The sequence below is a fragment of the Cucumis sativus genome, chromosome 3 (genome assembly GCF_000004075.3).
Source record: "Cucumis sativus cultivar 9930 chromosome 3, Cucumber_9930_V3, whole genome shotgun sequence".
In the NCBI taxonomy this organism is placed as follows: Eukaryota; Viridiplantae; Streptophyta; class Magnoliopsida; order Cucurbitales; family Cucurbitaceae; genus Cucumis; species Cucumis sativus.
In genome coordinates, this window is record NC_026657.2 from 31,649,280 (window position 1) to 31,674,078 (window position 24,799).

General features: G+C 31.8%; 3 protein-coding genes and 1 long non-coding RNA gene across 8 annotated transcripts; 3 read left to right on the top strand and 1 right to left on the bottom strand.

Moving 5' to 3' along the window:
* Positions 1 to 6,129: 6,129 nt before the first annotated feature.
* Positions 6,130 to 11,268, top strand: LOC101215980 (homogentisate solanesyltransferase, chloroplastic). The gene is made up of 10 exons (XM_004136499.3): positions 6,130 to 6,526; positions 7,426 to 7,547; positions 7,655 to 7,801; positions 8,155 to 8,380; positions 8,961 to 9,034; positions 10,020 to 10,112; positions 10,354 to 10,471; positions 10,546 to 10,608; positions 10,819 to 10,851; positions 11,024 to 11,268. The coding sequence occupies exons 1-10, from the start codon at positions 6,308 to 6,310 to the stop codon at positions 11,096 to 11,098; spliced, it is 1,170 nt and encodes a 389-aa protein (XP_004136547.1). The 5' UTR covers positions 6,130 to 6,307; the 3' UTR covers positions 11,099 to 11,268.
* Positions 11,269 to 11,872: 604 nt separating this feature from the next.
* Positions 11,873 to 16,867, bottom strand: LOC101221827 (IQ domain-containing protein IQM6). 5 transcript variants are annotated; one of them, XM_031882885.1, is made up of 9 exons: positions 16,120 to 16,867; positions 14,834 to 15,413; positions 14,596 to 14,710; positions 13,862 to 13,927; positions 13,696 to 13,784; positions 13,522 to 13,609; positions 13,158 to 13,397; positions 12,893 to 12,994; positions 11,873 to 12,746 (listed from the first exon to the last, which is right to left on the bottom strand). In XM_031882885.1, exons 2-9 carry the CDS (start codon positions 15,298 to 15,300, stop codon positions 12,000 to 12,002), a joined length of 1,914 nt encoding a protein of 637 aa, XP_031738745.1. In that variant the 5' UTR covers positions 15,301 to 15,413; positions 16,120 to 16,867; the 3' UTR covers positions 11,873 to 11,999. The 5 variants fall into 5 exon arrangements, with proteins under 5 accessions (XP_031738745.1, XP_011652064.1, XP_011652063.1 ...); XM_011653762.2 differs by having other exon boundaries at positions 14,596 to 15,413; positions 16,398 to 16,867; XM_011653761.2 differs by having other exon boundaries at positions 14,596 to 15,413.
* On the top strand, positions 12,097 to 14,188 carry LOC105434985. Its single transcript, XR_969104.2, has 4 exons — positions 12,097 to 12,238; positions 12,381 to 12,542; positions 12,683 to 12,838; positions 13,494 to 14,188. It is a non-coding gene; the product is annotated as an uncharacterized LOC105434985 (long non-coding RNA).
* Positions 16,868 to 20,534: 3,667 nt separating the features above from the next.
* LOC116402493 (mediator of RNA polymerase II transcription subunit 7a-like) lies at positions 20,535 to 23,819 on the top strand. Its single transcript, XM_031881823.1, is given in 7 exon segments — positions 20,535 to 20,758; positions 21,540 to 21,609; positions 22,052 to 22,058; positions 22,613 to 22,706; positions 22,709 to 22,774; positions 22,856 to 22,929; positions 23,248 to 23,819. Coding segments are annotated over 7 exon segments (507 nt in total). The 5' UTR covers positions 20,535 to 20,623; the 3' UTR covers positions 23,309 to 23,819.
* Positions 23,820 to 24,799: the final 980 nt, after the last annotated feature.

Consider the following 24,799-nt stretch of genomic DNA (forward strand, 5'->3'; position numbering starts at 1 on the left):
TTATTTTTCGAACTCTTCAATCGAACATTAACGACCGATCCTCTTTAATCAAAAAGTTGAAGTAAAATCACATTCTTTAATCCAAAATTCACTTATCTTTATTTATTTGCATTCATCATGGAATAAATAACTACCAACGAATTTGTGTCTTCCCTTTTTCTAAATATAATCACTAACATATTATGTTGCAATCACAATCACTTAAAAGTTCTTCGTAAGTCTTACTATTTGCCAATTTTATTCACTTCACATCCAACAATCAATACCTTCATTCAAACAATGACATGTTGCCTTCATTCAAAAAATTGTAGTCCAATCTCATACTTCAAACTTAATTCTCTACCTTAGCATCTCCTAATTTTACCAATTTATGAACTCTCCAACCAATGCTGTACTTTGTATACCAAATATTGCCTAGCCCCCTTAAAACCAAATGTCTAAGTCCATTCTCCAACCCTAAACCAAGATTTTCCTTTAATTTTTTACCAAAATTACTTTATCGTTTGAATCTTGTAATTTGCAAATTTTCTAAACTCTTCTACTAAAATAATTCCTTTTTATTCAAAAAAACGACTAGACCACTTCCATCAAATAGCTTAAATAAAAATGCATACCTTCATCCAAAATTCTCTTATTCTTTCTTATCTTCATCTTCGTGAAATAGATAATTTGTCTTTTTCCTCTTTCAATATAATTCGTCTTTTTCCTCTTTCAATATATCGCCCATTGCTTAGCTTCACATCCAATTATATATACACTTCAATCCAAAGAACGACTTGGTGTCGTCCATCGAAAAGTTGTAGTCCCACCTCGTACTTTAAACCAACAATCTCTAATCTTGTGTATCTCTTAATTTTTCCAATTTATGAACTCTTCAACCAATTTTGTACTTTATGTGTTATAATTTGTTCATTTTTTGAACTCTTCAATCAATTTTATACTATTAATCAAACGAGCCCTTTCTGTGTGTCGAAAAGCTAGCTAATAAAAGAAATAGAATAAATGAAAATTGAGAGGTATGACTCCGTCCACTCAATCCCTTGATCGGTATGGTCTTTCATGAGCTATGAGAAAGAAAGGCATAGGGCGAGCTTCAATGGCCTTGCTTTACTGGGACTTTCTCTTTTGCCTCCTAGAGCTAATTCCCTTTCCCTGACCACTAAGTCTTCCTGGAAAGACTCTTGACCTACCGCCTTCGCCTATCTTGTTCTTCAATCCAAGTGCTTGAGACCTTTTCTGTCACAGTACCCGAGGTCACATCTCTTTTTGTGTGCGGAAAAGGGAGGATGAAACCATAAAGCGATTTCCCAATATGGGTTCAGTTATATAGGTCGTCATAGATCGAAACCCTTGTTTGAAGCATATCTTTAATCCTTCGTTCTCAATTCAAGATCAGAGAAGAACTTCATTATCCACTTATCAATTATGAGATAATTAGCGGAAGCCATAGGTAAAAAGGAGGGTTCTTGAGTTATCTTCTTTCTGCATTCACGAGACGAATATTCCAGACGAAGCACGGTCTCACCCTATTAATATTAAGACTTCCAAGTCGGTAACCGACCCATACCTCGTCAATGTACCCTCAGTTTCAACTTGAGGGAGAGTGTTGGAAATTAAGGACTAGCCCCAAGTGTATTTGTGTAATTCATGGTAACTTGGCTTTATTTTTCCCTTTTTCTTTCTTTTTTTGTGGGGACTTATTATGGCCTATATTATTCTTAATTCAAAAAGTTGAGTCCAATCTCAGACTTTAGACCCAAATTCATGGATCCTTTGCATTTTTTAGTTTTTCCAATTTATGAACTCTCCAACAATTTTGTTCTTTGTATCCTAAAGAATGGCTAGGCCCCCATTAAATCCAAATGTTGAAGTCTCGAACCTTCAACCAAATTTCCTTTATCCTTTAACCAAAATCTCCCATCCTTAAACTAAAATTATTTTATCAATATGTCACTTTATAAGAAACTTGTAGTCTCATATCATACTTTAAACCAATCTTTATTTTTGTATTCTTAATTTTTTTCCAATTTATCAACTCTTCAACCAATTTTGTACTCTTCAACCTTAAAACAAGTTTTCTTAAGAGACTATTAATTTGTTCATTTCCAAACTCTTCAACCAAATTTATACTCTTCAACCTCCAACCTTAAACCAAATCTTGAAGTCCAATCTCTACATTATACTTTTGGAGTGTTTATTTTTTATTCTCTTTGTATTGTTTAATTTTATCTAAATGAAAGCTTTGCCTCCCCTAGAAACGATGACAATATTAAATTAGAGTTCAATACTTCATTCCTAACCACTTACAACTAAAGATATAATTTCATTCCTTGCCCAACATCTCTCAAGTCCATTTACTCTTGAAACAAAAACATGATTTCAAGTACTTTTTTTTTTTTTAAAAAAAACATTGATGGAAAATTTTATAAAAACTAGGGAGAAGGCTAACCTTATTTTGAAGAGGAGAGTATAAACTATATTTTACCTCACTCCCACAATTGTTTTGAAGCCTTCTTCGAGAGACCTTTTGATATATTTTTTAAGGTCAAATTTACTTCCGGGAGCAAGGTGAACCTAAAGATAAAGAGCACTATATCATAAAAGGAACATATAACTGGTTTACAATCCGTAGATAGGTTGGGAATTAGAAACTCACCTCGACAAATCCATTACATCATGCCAAGTAGTCAGCCTTGCCAACGAACTTAAAAAATTGTCGGAAGAAGCATCACTGAAACGAAACAACATATTTTAGGTGTTTCAAATCTCTATAGGAAATCAATTGTAAGGATTATAAGTTTGAACCACAAAATATCCATATCTCCATATTTTTCAAAACATTTTTTATTCTCAAATATGATGCATAATATGTATAGTAATGTACGATGTATGTTGCAGTTTTTTACCATGCACATGCAATTTCATGTTTTTTTATTAATGTAATTGTTAACTTTCCCACGTAGTATGAGCTCTTATGGTGAGGTGAGAAATATGTGATGCCAATATAGAAAGAGTCGTCTCTGTCACATTAGTTAATTCTACTAGATGAAGATCTCTTTTTAGGATCTTGTTTATTAACTCACTTTTTATTTTTATTTTTATTTTATTTTAAACTTGGTAAAGTCATAATAAAGTATCATAGTTGTAAGAATTGATGCATATGTAGCTACAAAACTGTTCATTTTGGAGGTTAGGAACCTTCACCTTACACCCAAAGATGAAAACTTGAAAAAAGAAGGTGAAGAAATAATCCAGCTGTGATAAAAGGAACACTTCGGGTCTTGTGTGTGTGTGTGGAAAAATAAGAAAAGAGAAGAGAAACAATTATACTTCTGGAATTCTTTTGTAGAGTAAAACAAAACATAAGCAGCGGACGACTTTACAACGTCTTCACTAACAGGGATAACCTGATCATCGTCGAAATCGTACCATTTACCGCCGTGCTGCAGGAAAAGATTGAGCAGTGTCAGAATAGAATAAGATTATTAAGATCATAATCAATTTGGATGAGGATCAGATTTCAAATCTACTTATCTCTTTTTACATCAGAGTCTTGGCCAATAGAGAACAGATTCAAGGGGGAAATTTTGTCTAAAACAAGTAAAATATTTGTATGCTTTTCAATTGTGAAACATAAAGGCCATTAATGACACTATATTAGAAGCTTGAACTTTCTAAGTTGTCTTCGAGATGATGATTTTTTTGAGTAATAGGAAAACCACTTACAAAAACATATGCAGTATAGTGACCTGCACCCATCCCTCCGTAGTGATTACTAACAGCATATAACATATAACGAATGCATTAAATAATGCACTTCTCTAGAAAGATTTCTATTCAGTCCCCATATCACATAATGAATCCTAAAGGAAAATTGATGTGTGTTAGTCAACCCAAATCAGTTAAAGACTCCTGTGATATCTCACTAATCTAAAACCCTAAATCCAAATCTAGTAACAACCCTTTATCGTTAGAAGACTATATCAAAATTTTAAGAAAAAAAACCCTAGGTCCCTAAACGCATCCAAATTAGCATCAAAAGCTATACTTCTCTTCATTTATTTATCTTTTCAATGTTTCTAGTAGTTTTAATCACATTAAAAATAGATTTTAAAAATAAAAATAATTGTTTTAACATGTTTATTTAACCTTAGATATCTAATGTTAGACAATTTGATAGTAACTAAATATAACTGTTAGAGTTTCAATTTTAGTAGAATGTTGTGTTTCAGATAATTTCACATTTAAATGATTGAATAAAATGTTTTCCCATTAAAAAAAAACATATTTTACTTTTTACAAACAAATATTAATAAATAATCACATTTCTTTTCTATGTAAATATCTATCATGCACATAAGGCGATAATCTCATTCTTAGCACTTTCTTTTACTCTTTTGAAAATTGGTCCATAACCCAACGAGTGATTATGAATATATACAACACTTCACTTCTACGACACCTTGCCAACCTTGATTGGCATATAGTACCTTGTGGTTACGATCAAATAGACAATAAAAATGTTAAATCACACAATTTTCTTGAACTTTTAAATTTGTGTTAATGTTCTAAATTTTTAAAAGTTTGAAATATGCTCGTGATCTTAACAAAAAAAAAAAAAAGTTAAAAAGACCCTACCACTTGTTTTAAACTATTAAACTTTTGTTTAAAAAAAACTCATAACAATTTAAAAGTTTCATAAATACCCTTTTAACTTTAAAAAAGTTTAAAATATTCTCATATTCATACCAATTTTATCATTAACCACAATTTTAAGTTAAAACCATAAATTTATATTTATTTGATGAACACAACGAATTTCAATGGTTATTGTTTTGATTAACCTACAATTAATTGTCAAATAAAAAAACGATTTTGACTATTAAGAATAACACGGTGATAATTTGATAGATTTGTATTTGTAAGATCTTTTCATTTGATAAATAATTGTTTTGGTATGTTTCAAGGATAATTTATTATTTTAAATTATCTTTTCATTCGATAAATAATTGTTTTGGTATGTTTGAAGGATAATTTATTATTTTAAATTTTTATAAGATTTCTTACCATTTCACATTTTAACAAAATCTATTATATCAATGTTTGTCATATGGTGTGTGTGTGTTTTTTTTTTTTTTTGTTGATTTTTGAATTGTTTAATTTTTAAAACAATTCTTTAAAATAAAGGGAGGTTTGAAATTGGTTTAAAATAATGTTTATAAAAATGAGATCATGAAATAAATAATTTTAGAGAAAACACATCCAACTAGATTTTAGAATAAATGTCTATTTGATGTTTAATAAGAAAGCTCTCCCAAATATTTATTTTTTTCTTATGCTTTTTTCTATTCATTTTTAATATATATTTTTTCAATCCGATGTTTTTTTTTTTAATAATTTGAATATTTTTTCAATTGAGTTCGTATACATTTAAATATAGGAATTTGCAAATGTTATTCTCCCAACTAAATCTACGTCCCTTTAACATATGTGAAAGAAATAACGAGAACATCAATGTATAACATAATCGTTTTGTTCGTGAAGTGAATTGAAGACGAATGAAAAACATGATCGAATTACACATTTTTTTGTCTAGTTGATACTACAATGTTTCAAAAGGAGTATTTATCTTATTTATATGTTGTTGTTATAAATCAATTATTATTTTTGATACGTATGTATTTTAATTTTAAAATATTTGTGTTTTTAAAATTTACTTGTCTAATTAATATATATATATATATATATATATATTGAAGGATTATAGTTTCAAATAACTAAAAAATTAATAATTTAAAAGTAACATGAGATTAATTTTAAAACATATTTTAGAGAAAAAAAATTATAAACGTGGATATTTCTTATGAAATTATTTCATAATATTTAATAGTTTTTTTAAATGTAATTTGACATGAATATAAACACATTTTATCTATAAACATTTAAAAAGATCAAACTAAACAGGTAACTATTTAAATTTTAAATTTATTTTATAGAGAATGTTTTTTAAAAAGTGTGTTTTTTTTAAAAAATATTTTTTTCATAGGTAATTAAAAGAGTTTGCTAAAGTAGTACAGAATTTTATGATAATAGAGCAATATTACTCAAATGATAATAAAGTCCATTTGGAATTTTGAGTACGTGCAAACTAGAGGCTCGGAGCAATTTTGCCCCTACAATAAATGTTATCTTCCTCTTCCACTTCTTTCCGGTCTGATCCTCAGGTCCGATTCAATCGCAATTCTGGCTTGACTTTCTTCAACAATCTCATCTTCTCTCTTCCGCTCCAGCTCCGCTCTTTATCACCATGGAGCATTCCATGTTTCAATCCGTTTCTCTTCGAACTCCGGCTGTAAATTCCACGCTCAAGCCTTCTCTGCCTCACACTAAGCTTCTAGTTAGGCCCGCAGCAACTCCACCTTCAACTTTGCTCCCCAGTTTCACTTTGCATATGCAGCCGAGATGGCCGCGTAGCTGCAGGAGAAATGTTCTGACTAAATCGTGGAAACGACGAACTTCTATTCAGGTGTGTTTGGTTTTCTTAGTGATTGCTGCTTCTATTTGTGAATTGTAGCTTGTGATTTTCGTGTTTCTGTTGTTATGCTTGATGAATAACTAGTCTGTGAATGATTGGAATCCGATTGTTGCACTTACATTGTGTTATGAACGTGGATGAAATGTTTTAATAGAGTTGAGAGCTAACTTTGGGGTTCAGAGGTGAAAACTTCCTCACTGCAAGTCTGCAGACGAAGTCTTGGTTAAATGGAGATGATTCCTTTGTTTGATCGAAGTTCAAATTTAAATTCAATAAAAATCTAATTATAATTTATAAGTCCGATTAGTTAGGACCCTACGAACGCTTACTGTACAGTGTACACCAAATAGTTTGATGAAAATTTGGATTTACTGAACTAGTGAATCAGTGAGATGAAATTATTCATCTCGAAAATGTTAATACACTTACTGAACAACGTGTACTCCAAATGCAAGTTTATCATCAACCAATTTGAACATTCCCTAACTTTGAGAGGCTAAATTGAAAAATATTAATGCATAGAATACCAAACAAAAACTTCTTGAACAGTAGGGATCAAATTACAAAAATACCCGAACATTAGAGACCAAAACATATATTTAACCTCTTTTGTTTTAGTTTTCAATTGCAACCAACTTTTTGTATATTGGTCTAATTGGTAAGACTTAAGAGGCAATCTATGAATTTACGTAATTTGTTGGATAGATAGAGCAAATAAATAAAAACAGGGGAAAAAGAGGCTGGTGTTTGTGCTAAAATCTTTACCTTTTATTGCTGTTCTCTTCATAACGACATATTTCAATCCTCAACTTTGTCCTACTTAGTAATTCAAAATTATACTCAGACTATATCTGTCCATGCCATTGATGTTATATAGTGGGTGCTGCCAGGCCTGCACTCAAGTTGGAGCTGCAGGACCTGATCCCCTAGTGAACAATATTTCAGCATTTAGAGATGCTTGCTGGAGGTTTTTAAGGCCCCATACGATACGTGGAACAGCTTTAGGATCTGTGTAAGTGGATATGCCAATGGATCAGAATAATACACTGCTTTATTGAGACTCCTTCTGGGATCGTCCAATATTTTCCTAACCATTATAATTTTGATTCATTTTAACAGTTCGTTGGTGACTAGAGCATTGATTGAAAACTCACACCTGATAAAGTGGTCCTTGGTCTTCAAGGCTCTGTCTGGTCTTTTTGCTCTAATATGTGGAAATGGTTATATAGTCGGTATCAATCAGATTTATGATATTGGAATTGACAAGTATGTATATCCATATTTTTCCGTCAATTAGTTTAAATTTGTTTGGTTTCACACTTAGATGTCAGTCTTACTTGGTTCCTCAATATTGAATCATTAAAGACAATAGGTGGATAGTACTCGAATCCACAACTTAATATGTGGATATTTTGCACTCCCCACCCCCCTCCCCCCAGCATTTCTTCCATCCATTTAAACATCATGGGCCATTTCGAAGTCAATGCACACGATAAACTGTATTTACCAGTGGCTCAATCTACCAGTAGAAGAGATGCTTCCTGATTATTTTGAGAACAAATGTTTAAATAACTATGCAGTTGTTGCATATAAACTTCTCCTTTTTGTTTGATTTGCAGAGTCAACAAACCATATTTACCAATAGCTGCAGGAGATCTTTCAGTCAAATCTGCTTGGCTCTTGGTGATATTTTTTGCTGTTGCTGGTCTGTTAGTTGTCGGGTTGAACTTTGGGCCATTTATTACTTCTCTCTACAGTCTCGGTCTTTTTCTTGGGACTATCTACTCTGTTCCTCCATTCAGAATGAAGAGATTTCCTGTTGCAGCATTTCTTATAATTGCCACAGTACATCAATTTCTCTTTCATTGAAACTTCAACTTCAATCTATGTCATGCAGTCTTAATAATTATTATTGAAAATGTGCTGAAAATTAATAGTTGGAAAAGTTGATGAGTAAGAAGTTGTAAAAGTATGGCGTGCTTGCTTGCTACCTAAAATTGAGCTACATGCTATTTGAAAAGTAGACCTTCCACTTCATGAAGTATCATTGTTTAAATATTTCCATAAAGTTAATAGCCAAGTCAAACTCCTTTTTTCAGAAAATGGTTTTTTAGAAAGAAACTTCAAACATGTCACACTGCATTCAGATGTGTCCAATTTTATACAATTCTTGGTAAGTTGAAAGAACTATTATTTTGTTACGGTTCTAAGAATTTCCATTCTAGTTCAGAAATTGATTTTGAAAATTCTGGTTTAGTAGTTTAGTTAGTGTGGAGCACAGGAGCTATCTTATAAACCCTTAACGTGATTATAATGTGCATTTCAAATATCCTTTCCCCGAAGAACTAAAGATATGAGCATCTCATCTGGTTGGCATGTGCTTTTGTTGACACTATGGATGATAATTCAAATCTTAATTCTGCAGGTGCGAGGTTTTCTTCTTAATTTTGGTGTCTATTATGCAACTAGAGCTGCTCTTGGACTTACATTTGAGTGGAGGTTAGCCACCATTAATGATTCTTTATGCATTTGAGTTGGATGGAATCAGGATGTAGATATATTGCCCCTACTTTAAATTGATTATTCTAGGAAATTTGAATACAGGAGTTGTGAGTGCTTAACAGAATCACATTTATTTCGAGAATGGCTAAAGTTTGTGTATTCAACCTAAACTTTGTACACGTCGTGGAAGAGGTGTATATATTTTTTTAAGTGAGAAAATAAAATTTTATTGAAAAAATTAAAGTTAAAAAAAGATCAATAAACAAGTCCTTCAAAAGCGGTCTATCCAATTACAAAAAATGACTCCAAAGTCCAATCTAACAAGTTAAAATTTTGCTCATAATTAGAAAAGGTTGTGTAACCTCGTATTTAAAAAAGAAGGGAAAAAGAAAAGGGACATATAATCGATGCACACAGGAGGCATTAGACCTAACAACCTCCCAAACTTCCTCACAGGATCTCGCTCTCCCCTTCACAAATCTAGCTGGAGCACAAAATTTAGCCTGCTCTGTTGAATGTTTGTGATTGTTTAATGAACTTCAATAAACTAGTCTGACAAACTAGGGTATTGCCTCTATTTGGGGTCTAAGTTATAGAAATAGCAGAATGTAGTGATTTGCATCCAACGTTCTAAACAAACACATGGTCTGATACCATAAAGTAATGGTCTGGGCATCGTATACCAGATTGGTGACCTTTTATAGAAAACCAAAATTACATACACCATAGGTTGGTCTGGGCTCATTTGTTTAGGACCCAAAGCTCTTGTAAGATTGCTTTTGATCAAAGTATCGCTGGTAGTTGCTTACTGGTGATATCGGAACTTGGAACAAACATAGTTTGTATAAATAGAGTCACGGGGTTAGTTTCTGCATTAGTTATTTATTTTTTTAAGCTCTAGTTGCCTTTTTTTTCACTTGCACTTAATCAGGCTCAAAAAATCATCGTAGATTTTTACATGTGGACACTAAATCTTTTGCAGCTCACCTGTGGCTTTCATTACCACGTTTGTGACCCTGTTCGCTTTAGTGATTGCCATAACAAAAGATCTTCCAGATGTGGAGGGAGATCGCAAGTAAGATTCTCAAACTACTTCCATGTGACAACTTCTTTAGTTGAAGCAATCTTGTTTCCGCAATCTTTTTCCTTCCCAAGGAAGATTACTTTTTTTACCGTTTCTTCTATTTATTTTTCTTGGGCACTGATTTCTCAGCATGCTTCAATTTTTCGAACTCCATAAGTATCATCTCAATTGTTTTAGGAAGTGTATGCTATGCAATTATCATGATGTCATCTGAATGAGCATTGTAATAAAGGTTTCAGATATCAACCTTGGCAACAAAGCTTGGAGTTAGAAATATTTCATTTCTTGGTTCTGGACTTCTGCTGTTAAATTATGTTGCTGCTATAGCAGCTGCTATATACATGCCTCAGGTCCGTATGGTGCTTCAACTACAAATACTTTTGCACGTTTCATGAAGTAAATTTGCCAAATTTGATTCTTACAGGCTTTTAACCGTTTCATAATGATCCCTGTTCATGCAATCTTGGCATTGTCCCTGATTTTCCAGGTTTATTTCTTGCATTACTCTCTCACAAACCACAGATGAAAGTGCTATTTATTCCTATTTTACTTGTCTTTGTTAGATTCAACTTTAAATATTTACAATGATGTGCATTTTCTATTCTTGATATTAGTCCGTGTTATACTAATCAAGAACTAGAGTGACCCTGTTCTTTGACCCAAAACTTACGTAAATCTTGTTTCTTTTGATTCTCAGTCATGGTTGTTGGAGAGAGCAAATTATTCTCAGGTAAGTTCCAGTTCTGGTTGCCAAATGATATTTGTGAAACTTCTCATGTTAGGAACTACTATGAAAGTATTTTTCTTTACATGTTATTCACTTTAAAGTGAGCAACTAAGGCAAGTTGTTTTCCAACAACAAAAAGTATGGAGCCTAATAATTAATTTAATTTGTTTTGCAGGAAGCAATTTCGACATTTTATCGGTTTATATGGAATCTCTTTTATGCTGAGTATATCATATTTCCTTTGATCTAGTGGAACATTCTTAACCTTATATTCATTTATGATCTTTTTGTGGGTGCGTGAGATTTAGAAAGCAAGGATGAGTTCAATTTGTCAACTTGTATATATTGCCATTATAGAATCATGTTGTATTATCATCTAATGAATTCCAGTTATATCAATCGGATTCTTTTTTCCTCTCCTTTTTGTTTGTTGGGGAATTTTAACAATTAGATTCCATGTAATGGTTGTAAAACTTGCAACTATGGCCGTATTCTGTAATCTTTGTTGTGCATTATTATTTATCCTGTGTGAGCAAGACAGGAAAGACAAAACAAGTAATATGAACGGAGAGGAAACTTTCATTATTTCAGGATTTGGGTATGTATGTATTATGTAGGGCAGAAGTTCTTGTACAACAAATGTCAGACCTTCAAACTTCATCTCCTGTCATACCTCCAATCTCCATCCCCTTTCACTCGTTATGGAACAGGATTTTACAAATTAAGAATAGAGGATACGGGTTCTCCTCAGTTAGGTGAATAGGCCAGGTACCATTTTTTTAAACTTGAATTTGTCAAACAATTTGAATCATTTTTATTGTGTAATTTGCCTTAATTTTTATTATTGTTGAACTAGGTAATATATCATGTTCTAATGGCATCCATTTAGGTAGTTTAGAGACCAAGTTAACTCTGTTAGTCATGTAAACAGAATACTCTCTTTAGCAAATATGAGATGATGATGATAATACCTCTTCTTGAAAAGAGTCTCTGCATCTATGTATATTAGTAGGCAATGAAAGCATGCAAAAGCTTTTCATCCTTCAGTCCATTTTGAAGCCTAAAGAAGCACATTAACTATGTATATTTCATCTTTTCTATCCAGTAATTGCAGAGAAATACGTGTGTTACACGTGTTTGTTATTTATATTCTAATTACACTCAGCCGGAGGTGTTGGAGTTTGAGGCAGTACCAGGCATTTTGAAGCAAGCGGACTTCTGGCTGTGCTTGTGTCTTTACATGAACATGGAGTTGAAGCCATGGAGCCAATTCGAGACTGGGTCCGAGAATGAGAAGCATGAACAACTCTACCTCTGGGAGACAAGTGAGCTTGCTCTAATACCTTGTTCTGAAGCTCTTGAGGGTAATCTCTCATGCAACCAATACGAGGTCCAGCTCCAGTTGTCCATCTGCTTGATAATTGTTTTGCCAACTGATATGATTTCATTTCTTTATGTGATACAATTCGTCTTAAGATATTCTCCTTCGGGATTGGTTGCTCATCGTTTTCTTCTTCATCTTCATCAAATAGGTTTGATTTAGGAACCATGAATTCTTCTTCCGATAAAAATAATTCTTCAGCTGTTTCATAGCCGTCGTCAGATGGAGAATCTGGAATGAGAACTCTACAACTAGCTGGAAGCGTCTCCTTCTTGAATATGTCAAACACATTGCTTCTTTCTGGTATTTGAAGGTTAGTTATCTTTGAGCGTAATCCTCTGGATAATCTTGATATTCTTTGGTTCGGAGTCTCTGCATGACTAGAGAGAAGACTTGATGGATTATTCTCGTCGATTGTGTCTATTGTATCTATTTCTCCAATATGGTCTTCAGAATCTTCTTGAAGGCTGGTGAATTTGTCCTTGCTGAGGCGTTCTTCTTCTTCATATGGGCTTTTCTGAGTATATATCATAGGCGCACAGAATTTGGATCAGCAGTTATAATCACCAGAAAGAAGTTTACTTTATTACATTATATACATAATCAGAGGTTTGTTTGTTTCTTTAACCAAATATAAATGTACGGGTCTTTTGCTCGTTTTACCTCAACATCAGTTAGATCCACATTGTTTTCCATTAGGAAAGACATGAATTCGAGAAAATTTTCCTCTGTAGGAAGATAATGGCCACTGTGAGGCCAAACTGCCTATAAGTCAAGGGAAAAAGAGACAAAGGAAATACAGCACGTTAGGTTAGATAATCAAAAGGAATTTTGAAAACTTTAAAAACACTTAAAATAGTATTTAAAAAGTACTTTATAAACAATAAGGCATTGCATTCCTATCTCTATCTTTATTAATGATCCTAACCTTTAGAATACCATCTTCCACCACCAATCTACCAGCAGCTAAAGTGGCTCCACCAGCCAAGAAACTTGAATGTTGAAATGTGCCCTTTTTCTTCAGCCCAACATACAAAGTTTTTGATGTGCTCAATACAAAGATCCATTTAGCATCTCTTGGTCCTCCTGTTGTGTGAAGAAGTTTCCCACTATACCTGTACAAAAACTTCCCATTTTCTACCACAACTTCATAGGCCTTCCTTTCTATCTGCGTACACGACAATTGAGAACATGTTTAAGAAGTGGAAAAATAAAACCCAACCAAATTGAGCTTTTAATGTATGTATCATTTTATGTGTCGCAGTGATATCTCAGAGGATGGATGGGCTTACAGGACCAAGATATTTGATACATTGTTGGTGAAGCTTATATCTGGGACATCTCTCAAGGTTCACCTCTTTCCCTTCTCCTATATCAAGCCTGATATCAAGAGAATTGTTAGAGTTATTGATATTTATTTTCTTTTGTTAAGCATATTTAGAATTTAGACACCCATTTTATCTTACCAATAGAAAAAGGGCTGTTTGCTATCACAGTGGAGCCATTTGACGTAGTAAAATTGAAGATTATGGCCATACCGATGTCGAGGATCGATCTGTTTATGAGAAAGAAATAATGTCACTAAAAAGACAACTTTATAGTCTGATTGTAGTCATGTCGAGAGGGACTTACTGCCTCGAGCCAATGCTGCAAAGCAAGTTTCCTTGCTTTTTCATCCTTTGACAAACCTTTCCCTACCTACGGAAGACGTTTGTGTTAGGAATGCCTATAGAGATTGAATATATTATAGTTTTAAAGCTTTTGGATCCATCGGTGATTTCACCTGATCACAAAGTAAGCAAGAATGGGTTTACAAACCCAAAAAATAAAGTGGAGTAGACCCTACTTAAGGTATAGGCAAATTACATGATAGATAGCCTAACTAACTTTAGAATGTAAAATATCAATCAAATATTTTATAATTTTCATTTTTCTGTTAAGGTACAAATTAATATTTCATTAATATAGTTTTTTCTATTGAAAATTTGGATAATTATTTAATTTTTAATTCTCTTGTAAAAAAATCCGTAAAGCAAATGCTCATGAAAAAGAAAAGAAAAGGAAAGCCTATTATGTTTTTCAATTTTACCTTTTTCCTTTTCAAATATATGTACTTTTGATTTTCCTTAAAAGTAAATCACTTTGAAACTATTGCAGGATCGGAAGGTGGATGATCCAACCATCATACCGTAATAATTCTTGAACCTCTCCCTCTTACTTGCTTTTAATACTTTTAGGCCTCCACGGAGGTGTTATTCATTTGCATACTATAAATCAAATACTTTCTAAAACTTAAAACTATAGGTCCAATGATCCATAAGAACCGAAGCAACAAATAATGTTTTTTGTTTTAGATTTTTAGTTACCTTAGCAGCCCTGGTTCTAGCCCTTGACCACCGTGAAATCGCGGTCTCTGGTTTTTCAATATCAAAGAATGATATTGAACTTCGCTTGAGTTCGGCAAAATCCAACAGCTTCCACCTATTAAGTGATGATTTAGGAAAAGAAAACTCCAAATCTTTACCACTCCTGCTCTTGAAAGGGTAGATTGACATGAACATGTTTAAAATTTTGAAGAGAGTACAAACGAATTTGGACACAAACCATCTTTGTTCCACAAGAACAGCACAATCTGCCAACTGTCTCCTTGTTCTAAAGCTCTTGTACACTTTCTGTAGCCTCAATGCAGCACTATAGTGTTGGTGCCGTGGTTCTGAATATCTCGGTGTCGAGTACTTATGTGGCGACGAAAAATGTTCATGCCTACATTGATCACAATTCTTAGACCCTACCGATATCCCAAACTCACTATTTTCCATCTCTGCACATGGAGTTTTGAATGAATTGACGGTCTCCAATTCCCTTGTTCTTGTGGTAATTGGACGTTCTAATCTGATGCGGTGAGAACCGAAGGATTTTAATATCGTTGGCTCTGAATCTCTTCCATTGAAACTAACAGAACGTAATGGATTCCTCATCTCTCCATCTTGAAAACTAATAGATCTAACAAGAACAGCATCAAAATCCAAATCTTCAAAATCTCCCAATGGACATGAAAACAGTTGCCCCATTCTTCCTTCCTTAATTTTTTTTATTATATTTTTATATTTTTATATTTTCCTTTTCCTATCCAAAATTTCTCACTTCAATCCCAAATCACCCAGACCAATAGGGTCTCGATTTCCTGTAACATCAAAACAAGAAACACAGTAATTAAACATTGCTATATTTTATCAAGCTATGTTCATGACTTTCATCTATCGATCAAGAGACACTCCATGCTTAAAAATAATAATAATAATAGAAAATAAATATGAACTGATCTTATATACTGCAACTACTTTGTTCATATTTGAGAATTATTTGTTTTTTTTCTCTTCAATATCAGCTTATAAAACTACTACTACTTCCCCTGTTCCTACCTTACCTACTTTTCCAAAGTTTGAAAACTAAAAAAAAAAAAAAACTATAAAACTAAACTTAATATATATATATATATATTGGTTTAGAATTCATAGGGCTCATTCAAAAAATGCTACTTTCAAATGTAGTAAAATAAACAAAACAAAACAAAAATATTTACCAAATATAGTAAAATATAACAATCTATCTCGGTCGTTGATATTTTATTATATTTATAAATATTTTTAGAAGTTTTGTTATTTAAAATGATTTTTTTTAAAAAAATGAGAACCTTATAAAAAAAACTTGAGGAAAAACCAAAAACTAAAGAAAATGGTATCTAACATGATCAAGCCTTAAGGGTTGTTTGGAGAACAATAATGAGATGAGTTTGGATTGTAATTTAATCCAAAAGCCCATGGTTGGTTTGAGTGTTTTAGGCTTGATATGTAATACTGTGACATTTCCAACCAAAATCTCTTTTCTACCGTTTTACCCTTCACGACACTTCACGATCTCGTCCTTATTCCTCAAGCATCCCTTCGCCCTTAAAGTTCCAGTAATCTGATTACATCTTGGCTCTCAGGACACCCAAAACATCCCCTCCAAACACCCCTAAAAATTTATCCAATAACTTCACCCATCAATCAGAAACACATGTCACATTGTAAAATTGACAATAGTAATGATGAAGGTAAGAAGTTATGGGAAATGAAAAAGAAAAATATAGGGAGAATAGTTTGGATGGGAAAGGAAATGTTCTAACCTGAATCCGAGACAATTAGGAATATAGGAGAGGAGAATAGTTTAAGGGTAAGGAAAGATGGGAGAGCGAAGAGAGAGGAGAGAGAAGAGAATAGTAGAGCGAAGGAAAATTAGCCAAATGTGGGTTTCAGAGAAGAAGAAGAAGAACAAGAACTGGTTGGCTATTAATGAGAGAAAGAGCGTCGATTGTGGGTTTTTTTTTTCTTTTTGCCTTTCACATTTGGTTCTTATTACAGCCTCTCTCCCTTTGCTGACTCTCTCGTTTCCCCCATTCTTGGACCTTTACTATTATTAGTTTTGTTCCTAATCAAAGAGAAGTGTTTCTTTCATATTGCCACCATGGATCAAACTTCATCTCTTAAATATTAATTCTACCCTAAAACTTAAAATACATTTCCCCCAATTTTAAGCCTTCTTGTTAATTGTTAGTCGTTAATTTCATCCAAAAATTCAGGTAAATATGTCTTGAAAAACTCGCTAATTTCAACGGATATCGATTCTGTTTATAATTCACTAAAGCTTTCTAAAACTAATAAATGTCTTTATTCTGTTTATAATTCACTAAATCTTTCTAAAACTAATAAATTTCAACAGAATTTACTATGGTGTCGGTTTTTTTTTTTATTGGGTTTAAAATATCACCTTAGTCCTTGATTTGAGAGGAGTTCAATCTTAGTCCATTATTTTTGTAAATGTCAATTTTTAGCCTATATAGTTTCAATAACTTTTAAATTCAGTCCCTCCAGTTTTTTTATTCGATTTTTTCAACATTAATATTTTAGAACTGTATTTACATATTGTATCTCCATGTATGAGAATTTTTATTATTTAACTAATAGAATTAATTTTGAGTGACTAAACTAAAATGTCAGACTAAATTAAATAGTAAAGATTATGGATACGAGCAAGTCTCGAATTACATGTATCAAACTTGTATTTTAACAATCTTATGTGGGTTTAAGTTGGTCTAATTTTGTGTTGGACATGTTTTATATTTTATCAGGTGTATTTGAGTTTTCAACTTTTTAATAAATTAAAATCTTAAAAGTATAAAATTGCAATATTTATTGAGGATAATGACTTTTTTTAGTGGAAAGTATAAGTTTGGTTATACAGTAATTATCTGATCTAACTTTAGAAAATTAAAAATTTAAGTTAACAAATCACCCATTATACGATTGCTCCAAATTAAACGTGTTTAATTTTTTTCATAATTGAACCATTGAAAGAAAAGTGTACCTTTGTCATAGGTAATTGGGTTGAGTCTCTCTTAACTATATTTCCATATCAATTTATTCATTTCTTCCTTACAATACCTTCAATTCAATAACAAATAAATTATTTCAAATTATTTAGAACTTTCTATAGTTTTAATTATGTTTTCAATAAATTCTTATCAACCCAACTTCTTTAAAGACCTTATATTCTAAATTATTATAATGCTTTTTCGTAATAAAGATAATCTTTTAAGATTTGTTTAACCTGCCACTGCATGTGTGTTAGCCATTAGAATGTCTCTCTTTTGACTATACCTACCCATTTACTAGGAAAAAATAGATGTTTAACCCAAACACAATATAAATGTATAAATGTATGGCTTTGTTTCATCTCAATTGCCACAAAATCTTGATTAAGGTGTTGCATGAGCAATTGAAGGAACGAAGGGGCTAGTTTGGACAAGATGAATAATATAAATATTTAAGAAAATTGACAAACGGCGAAATCACACTAAATGTAATTTATAACATAACTTCAATGTGTTTAAGAACTTTTTTGTACTCATTTCTATCATAACTTCAATGTTTATAAGATTTTTTTTGCAATCATTCCACATTCTTGAGAATCTTCAGTATGATAGTTTTGATTCACCGTATCAGTGGTATACTCATATTTTTTAGTCATCGTTGCATAATTTGATTGTCACAACTTTTGTAAATGGTAAAATCTAAATATTTTTTTTTCTCCTTACAATTTTACTATTATATATGGTGACATGGTGATAGTGAGAATTCAAACTTAATATACTTTAGACATAAAAACATCTTAATTACTGCTTTTTGCTCGTGGTTGCAAAACATAAGTGCCCCTAAGCTCCTTTTTGCTCATGGGAGCTATTAGTTTGGAAAATGGGAAATTGACAATTACAATAGGGGTAATTTCTCTCTCATTAATGCAACCAATTGTATGTTACTACATGATTTCTTTAAGTCTTCTAGGATAGATAATATACTTAACCATATTTTAATATTTTCTCCACTGATTCCACGTTTCAATTCCATTTGCTCATGATGCAACCTTCATACTTGGATATTTGCAATATAGTATGTTCAAATGTTTTGACATTGCTTTTGCGGTAAAATGTGTTAGTCAAATCTTTATAGTGCTATTCACTTTATTGCTGTAAAATTAATATAATTTTGTTATCGATGTGGATATAAATGATATAGAATCTTATTTCTTTTTATGACAAGTTTTTTGAAATGTCTCCTACATGCCAATAGAGAGTTATTATGCTGTAATAAATGTGTTTAGATTGATTATCATTTTGTTTGGAATAAGTGCAATATATGTCCAAACCAATAATCAAACTTGTTAACTTATCACTGAAGCTCTATTAGTTGGGTCATACTTTTAGAAGCAAACATGTGGTTTTTATTTATTATGTGTGTTATAACTAATTATGTTACCTTCTTTAGTTAAAAAAAACGTGAAAGTGAAGATTTCAACATCCACCATCGAGAAAACAAGTAGATGCTTTTAACTCCTAAGCTATTTATTGTATTGGTGTAATTTGTGAGATTGTTAATGGATGGTTACTATAACTAAGCTTAATTATGAGCTATTTGGTATATTTTGGTGAACATGAAACAGATTGTTATATAATTAACTTTGAGATTTATTAAAACTACACAAACTAAATTTGAACTAAGGAAACAAAATTTAAATTAACAATTAAAAACCTATTTTAACTACCAAAATTGGCACAATCTAACTGACCTAATTCTACTAGCTCCAATTAACTATAATACATGTATATTATCATTGGTAAGTTGGTAATCCGATTTTTCCACTTTATATATTATACAAAAAACAATATTTAACTTAAATTAAATTTTATAAAGATCATCATGTTACCCTTTATTCTCAAAACAAAATCCACTATTGTTTTTAAAAAATAATTTTATTTAAATTCCAATATATAACACACTGTTGTTTTGTTAAATAAATCATTCCTTATATTTTATGTTTTGGTTAAATTATAAAAAATGATTCTAAACTATAAAAAATATGTATAAAGTTTAAAAAGTTAAAAAATGCTTTAAATTTTCAAAAAGGTCAATAAAATACTAACCATAGAATAGAATCATTCAAGTTTTGTTTTAAAAAAAAATACTTAAAAAACTTCCTAAATACCCATAACTTAAATTAAAATCACTTTATATATCCAAATCTTGTATCCATTTTATCACTGTACAATATAAAAATTAAAAATTAAAAATTAAAATTAAAACTAAAACTTAAAGAAAACTCAAAATTTTGAAATAAAAATTTATTATTTAAAAAACACGTTAAACCAATAAATGTCAAATAAAAAAATATATTTGACCCTGAACACATATTAAACTTTTGAAAATACTTTTAAACTTTCAATTTTTTTAAAAATATATTTAAACTTAAAAAAAAATCAATACGGATTTGCCTTTGTCTAATTTTTCTTTTTCTCATACTCAATACAAATAAATATGCATAATTTAGCAAGGTATATTAACTATAATAAAAATCAATAAATTGTAGGACAATTACAAATTCAGCTAGAATAATTAAGTATATATCAACATTTTAAAAAATTAATATAGCAAAATTTATCAAATTCTATCGACAATAGAAGTCATAAACCATGTTGTAAATATTGGTCTATATCATGCAAATCTATCCACTATAGTTTTGCTATATTTACGAATTTTTTCAATGGTTATATTTAATTATTATTCATAAAATATAAATTATAATTATACACGGATTTAAATGTTTAAATGAAGTTATACGTTAATGTTTTAGGGTGTTAATGGTAAAATACAATTTTTTATTTTGAATTTTTGTGAGCTTTTAAGACTTTATATTTTAAATTAAATTTTAGACACAATCTACATTAGTTTACATCTTTTATAATTTTCCTTCGGAACGCATCGGTTCTTGTTAGATTTCTTTTCCGATCAAGACTAAACCATGGCGACAGCTACCTATCCACCACCACCTCCATTTTACAAGCTCTACAAAGATTACCTGCAGGATCCGAAATCGGCACCGGAGCCTCCTCCGCCCATCGAAGGCACCTATATGTGCTTTGGTAGCAATTACACCGTGAGATTTACTCTACATTCCTTTTGAGTATCGTGATTCCGTTTTCATTTCACACATTAGTTTAGTTCTTTTACCAGTTTGCGGTTTCGTTGTACGTTTCATCTTTAACTCCATAGAGTTGAAGGGATGTATGCATGTTCAAAATGTATTTAGGGTTTTCAGCTCTGAAGTTGTTGGATTCCGCTTCCAAAATCCTTCATATTTTTCTCATTTTAGTGCGGTTTTCTTGTATTTGAATCTCGAGAGTCGGTTTTGATTTCACACCCTAGTCGAATTCTTTTAGCAGTTTGAGTTTAACTGTATTTTTCATCTTTAATTCCATAGATTTGAAGGGGGACGAATGTATGTTCAGAATGTATTTAGGGTTTTTCAGTTCTGAAGTTGTTGAATTCTGCTTTAAAAATGCTTCATATTATTCTCATTTTAATGCGGATTTCTTGCATGTTTTGATTGAATTGATAATTTAAACATTGTCACGATAATTTGAATATCGAGATTCGGTTTTGATTTCAGACATTAGTTGAGTTCTTTTAGCAGTTTCAGTTTAATTGTATTTTTAATCTTTAATTCCATAGAGTTGGAGGGGACGTATGTATCTGCAAAGTGTATTTGGGGTTTTTCACTTCTGAAGTTGTTGGGTTACGCTTCCAAAATCCTTCATATTATTATCATTTTACTGCGGAATCCTTGTATATTTTGATTGGATTGATTATTGAAACAGCTTCACGATAATTGCTCTGTTTTTTGATTCTTTATCTTGATTATTCTGTTGTGATTTTAGACGGATGACGTGCTTCCAAGTTTGGAAGAGCAAGGAGTGCGCCAACTTTACCCTAGAGGGCCAAATGTTGGTAAGTATGTTTAGTTATCAGTGCTTCCAAATTGTTCTCCATCAGTGGTTTTCTATTCAATAAGAATTGTTATTTGTCTCTCAATTAAGTTAGTGTTATGCTCTAGCATTTATCTTCTGATTCCTAAGGTTCGTGGTCTCTGTTTTTGTTGGTTGATAAGAAAAGTGGATGGACTCATAGTCCCCAAGGGATGGTCACATTGTTTAAAAGGCCTGTTGTCTTTGGGAAAAACCTACTCATAGTTTGTGTTTTTGAAGCTGGAAGCCATGGGTTTTTAAAAGAATAGAATGCTTGTATTGGAGGAGGAGGGATGCTGAAGTGAAGGAACAATTTGCAATCCATCCCCATGCAAAGATTTAAAGGTTGAGGCAAATTGTAAAGAAAATGTGCAATTAGCACATGCAAAAATCAAAGTACAGCTAAAAAAAAAGATTTGATGAAGATTACCAGCTAGATTAGTAGACTTAGCCATATCTAAATTAAATTACAGAGACACACACGAGTCCCAAGACTCCTACATCATACATGTGCACGCTTACACCCACTCATACACATCCTTTTATCTACATTTTTAATCACGAAAGCTTTGCTTTACAATTGAACCTAGAACTGCAGGCAGGGAATAGTTAATCAGTTGGGGTTTTTTTTTTTTAATAAAAAAAGGTCCGATAATTTTCCCCAGTCTCTGAGCACCAGTGTGATGGTTTTAAGGCCTTGACAATCGGGTTGGGATTTTCAGATTTCTATTTCTGTGTGAGTATTTGAGTGGTTCTATTCGTGATTGTGAAGACATGTGGTACTGTATTTATAGACATGAAATGTGTTAGTGGTATTGGTTGTAATATTCTTTATAGATCTAAAATAAAGACCCTCTTTACCTACGACACTTGCTCAAATGAACTTGAATGGAGTGCTTGGAGTAACTCTCTCCTCTACAGGCCTGCTCCTTAAACTAACTCACTTAGCTGACATTATTACCTGTGGTTCTTTTTCAGATTATAAGAGAGGAATTGAGATCTCTGAATAGAGAATTGCAGCTTCACATTCTGGAGCTTGCTGATATTCTTGTTGAGAGGCCATCCCAATATGCAAGGAGGGGGTGGAAGAAATATCCCTAATATTCAAAAACTTACACCATCTGCTTAATTCTTTGCGACCACATCAGGTGGACACTTTAAAACATTTTAAATTAGTGTATCCATATTGGTGAAATCATTTCATGTTTATTGTTTATTTTTCCCTGTAGGCTAGAGCAACATTGATTCATATACTAGAACTTCAGATTGAGCGTCGTAGACAAGCTGTCGAGGATATAAAGAGGTATGCTAATAAGGGTTCTGATGGAATATATCAGAAATAAGAATGTGGAAGAATTGATACAATCACTAACCCTTTCACCACACCTCTTTTGATACATTATAAAATATCTCGGGTAAACTTAATTGCACATACAAGTTGGGACTTTTGGCCCCTTTATCAATATCATTGTTTCTTATCATATTCTTGGTGGTATGAGTCTAGTTGGTGGAGATATGTAGTATTGTAAAATTTTCAGCTAACGATTCAATGTTCTAATTACAAAGTCTTGATTTCCATTTCGAGGCACCTCTTCATTGATTATTTTGCTACTTTGCCTAGGAGGAGAGAAGAAGCACAAAGACTGCTCATGGAGTCACTTGAAACTTTGGATGGGCACTAGTACTACCTCTTTCATCAGTGTTGAATTCATAAAGTACAGATCTTGTCCATGCTGAATGTTTCGATCTCCTCGTATTCTACTGCATCTACTGATTTCATCGGTTCAGCTCAGTCAGTTCTAATGCATACACTGGTGCATCGATGACATGTCTAGGTAATTCTTAGGTATAACATCTTTGTCAATCTGTGCAAGATCCAGAAGTGACCTCTCCCCCGTTGTGATTACTTGAGCAGATTGTAATTAATTGTTTGAACTACATTGTAAGCTTTAGTTCACGGGTTCGGCATAGTGACTAAGAAACGCAGTTGAAAAGATCTGTTCTATAGATTGTACTGAGTGACAGCCTATAACCGTGAGATTGGAAGAAATTAATGCTATTGCGTCCTTGGCTTCCGTAATATTTCTCTCACTATGCATTATTGTTTGAAATACAACGATCCGCCAGGCTGTGGGATGCAGCAGTAACGATGGAGACAATGGTAACTTATCAATGAATAATTTGTTTGGTCAATTATTGATGCTTTTTTATGTGTGTGTATATATAATATATATATTTTTTGTAGTATGTCAATTACTTTCAAGCTTTGCTTATTTTGTCCCGTTATTGGCTTGTCATTTTGAAGATGGAGATTGAGGTGTAATGGGTTTTGTTCTACCACGTATTCAACATGAGAGAAATGAATTTTTGAGAAAGAAGACAATTGGTACTCCTAAACTACTATACTATGCACTAAAATTCTAAATTAATTTGTATGATTTAAAAATTTAAAAATTTTACAAGGTTAATTTGACAGTAACTTATAACTATTTTCATAATTGTTCTAGCAGGAAAAGTTATGAAAAAATTCTTATTTTTCTTTGTAGGTACCAGATAGAGACATAGCCAACCCACTTCTAAATTTGGTATTAATTTGGAAAGTTGACAGATATAATTGTAACTATTGTTATTTTTATACGATTTTTGCAATTTGCCATATATTATATATATATATATTTTAGGCTGTTTCACGTGGTAGAACAAAGTTGGGCCAATTCAAATTTTCTTGAACAACTATATGGCTCATTCAATCGAGACATACCCCAAATATTTTTTTTATATAATTTTATTTTCAAAAGTTAAAAGTACAATTGACATATTCAACTTTTAATTTACTGACTATAATCATTACATTACTTTGGTTCTTGATAATTCTTAAGAATGATTTGATTTGAATATATGTTTAAAAAATTAAACCCATAATAAGTACGTACAAGTATTTGAAAAGTTAAATTTTTTATTATTATTTAAAAAACAAAAAGATTACCGACTTATAACATAATAGGTTATAACTACTACTAACTATCGTACGAGTATTAAATATTAATTAGTTTTTTTTATAACTATTATATAATGATAATGTTATAACTATTATTAAATTATCTACAAATATTAAATATTAATTAATTTTTGTTATAACTATTATATAAAGACGATAAAGTTGAAAGTACTCG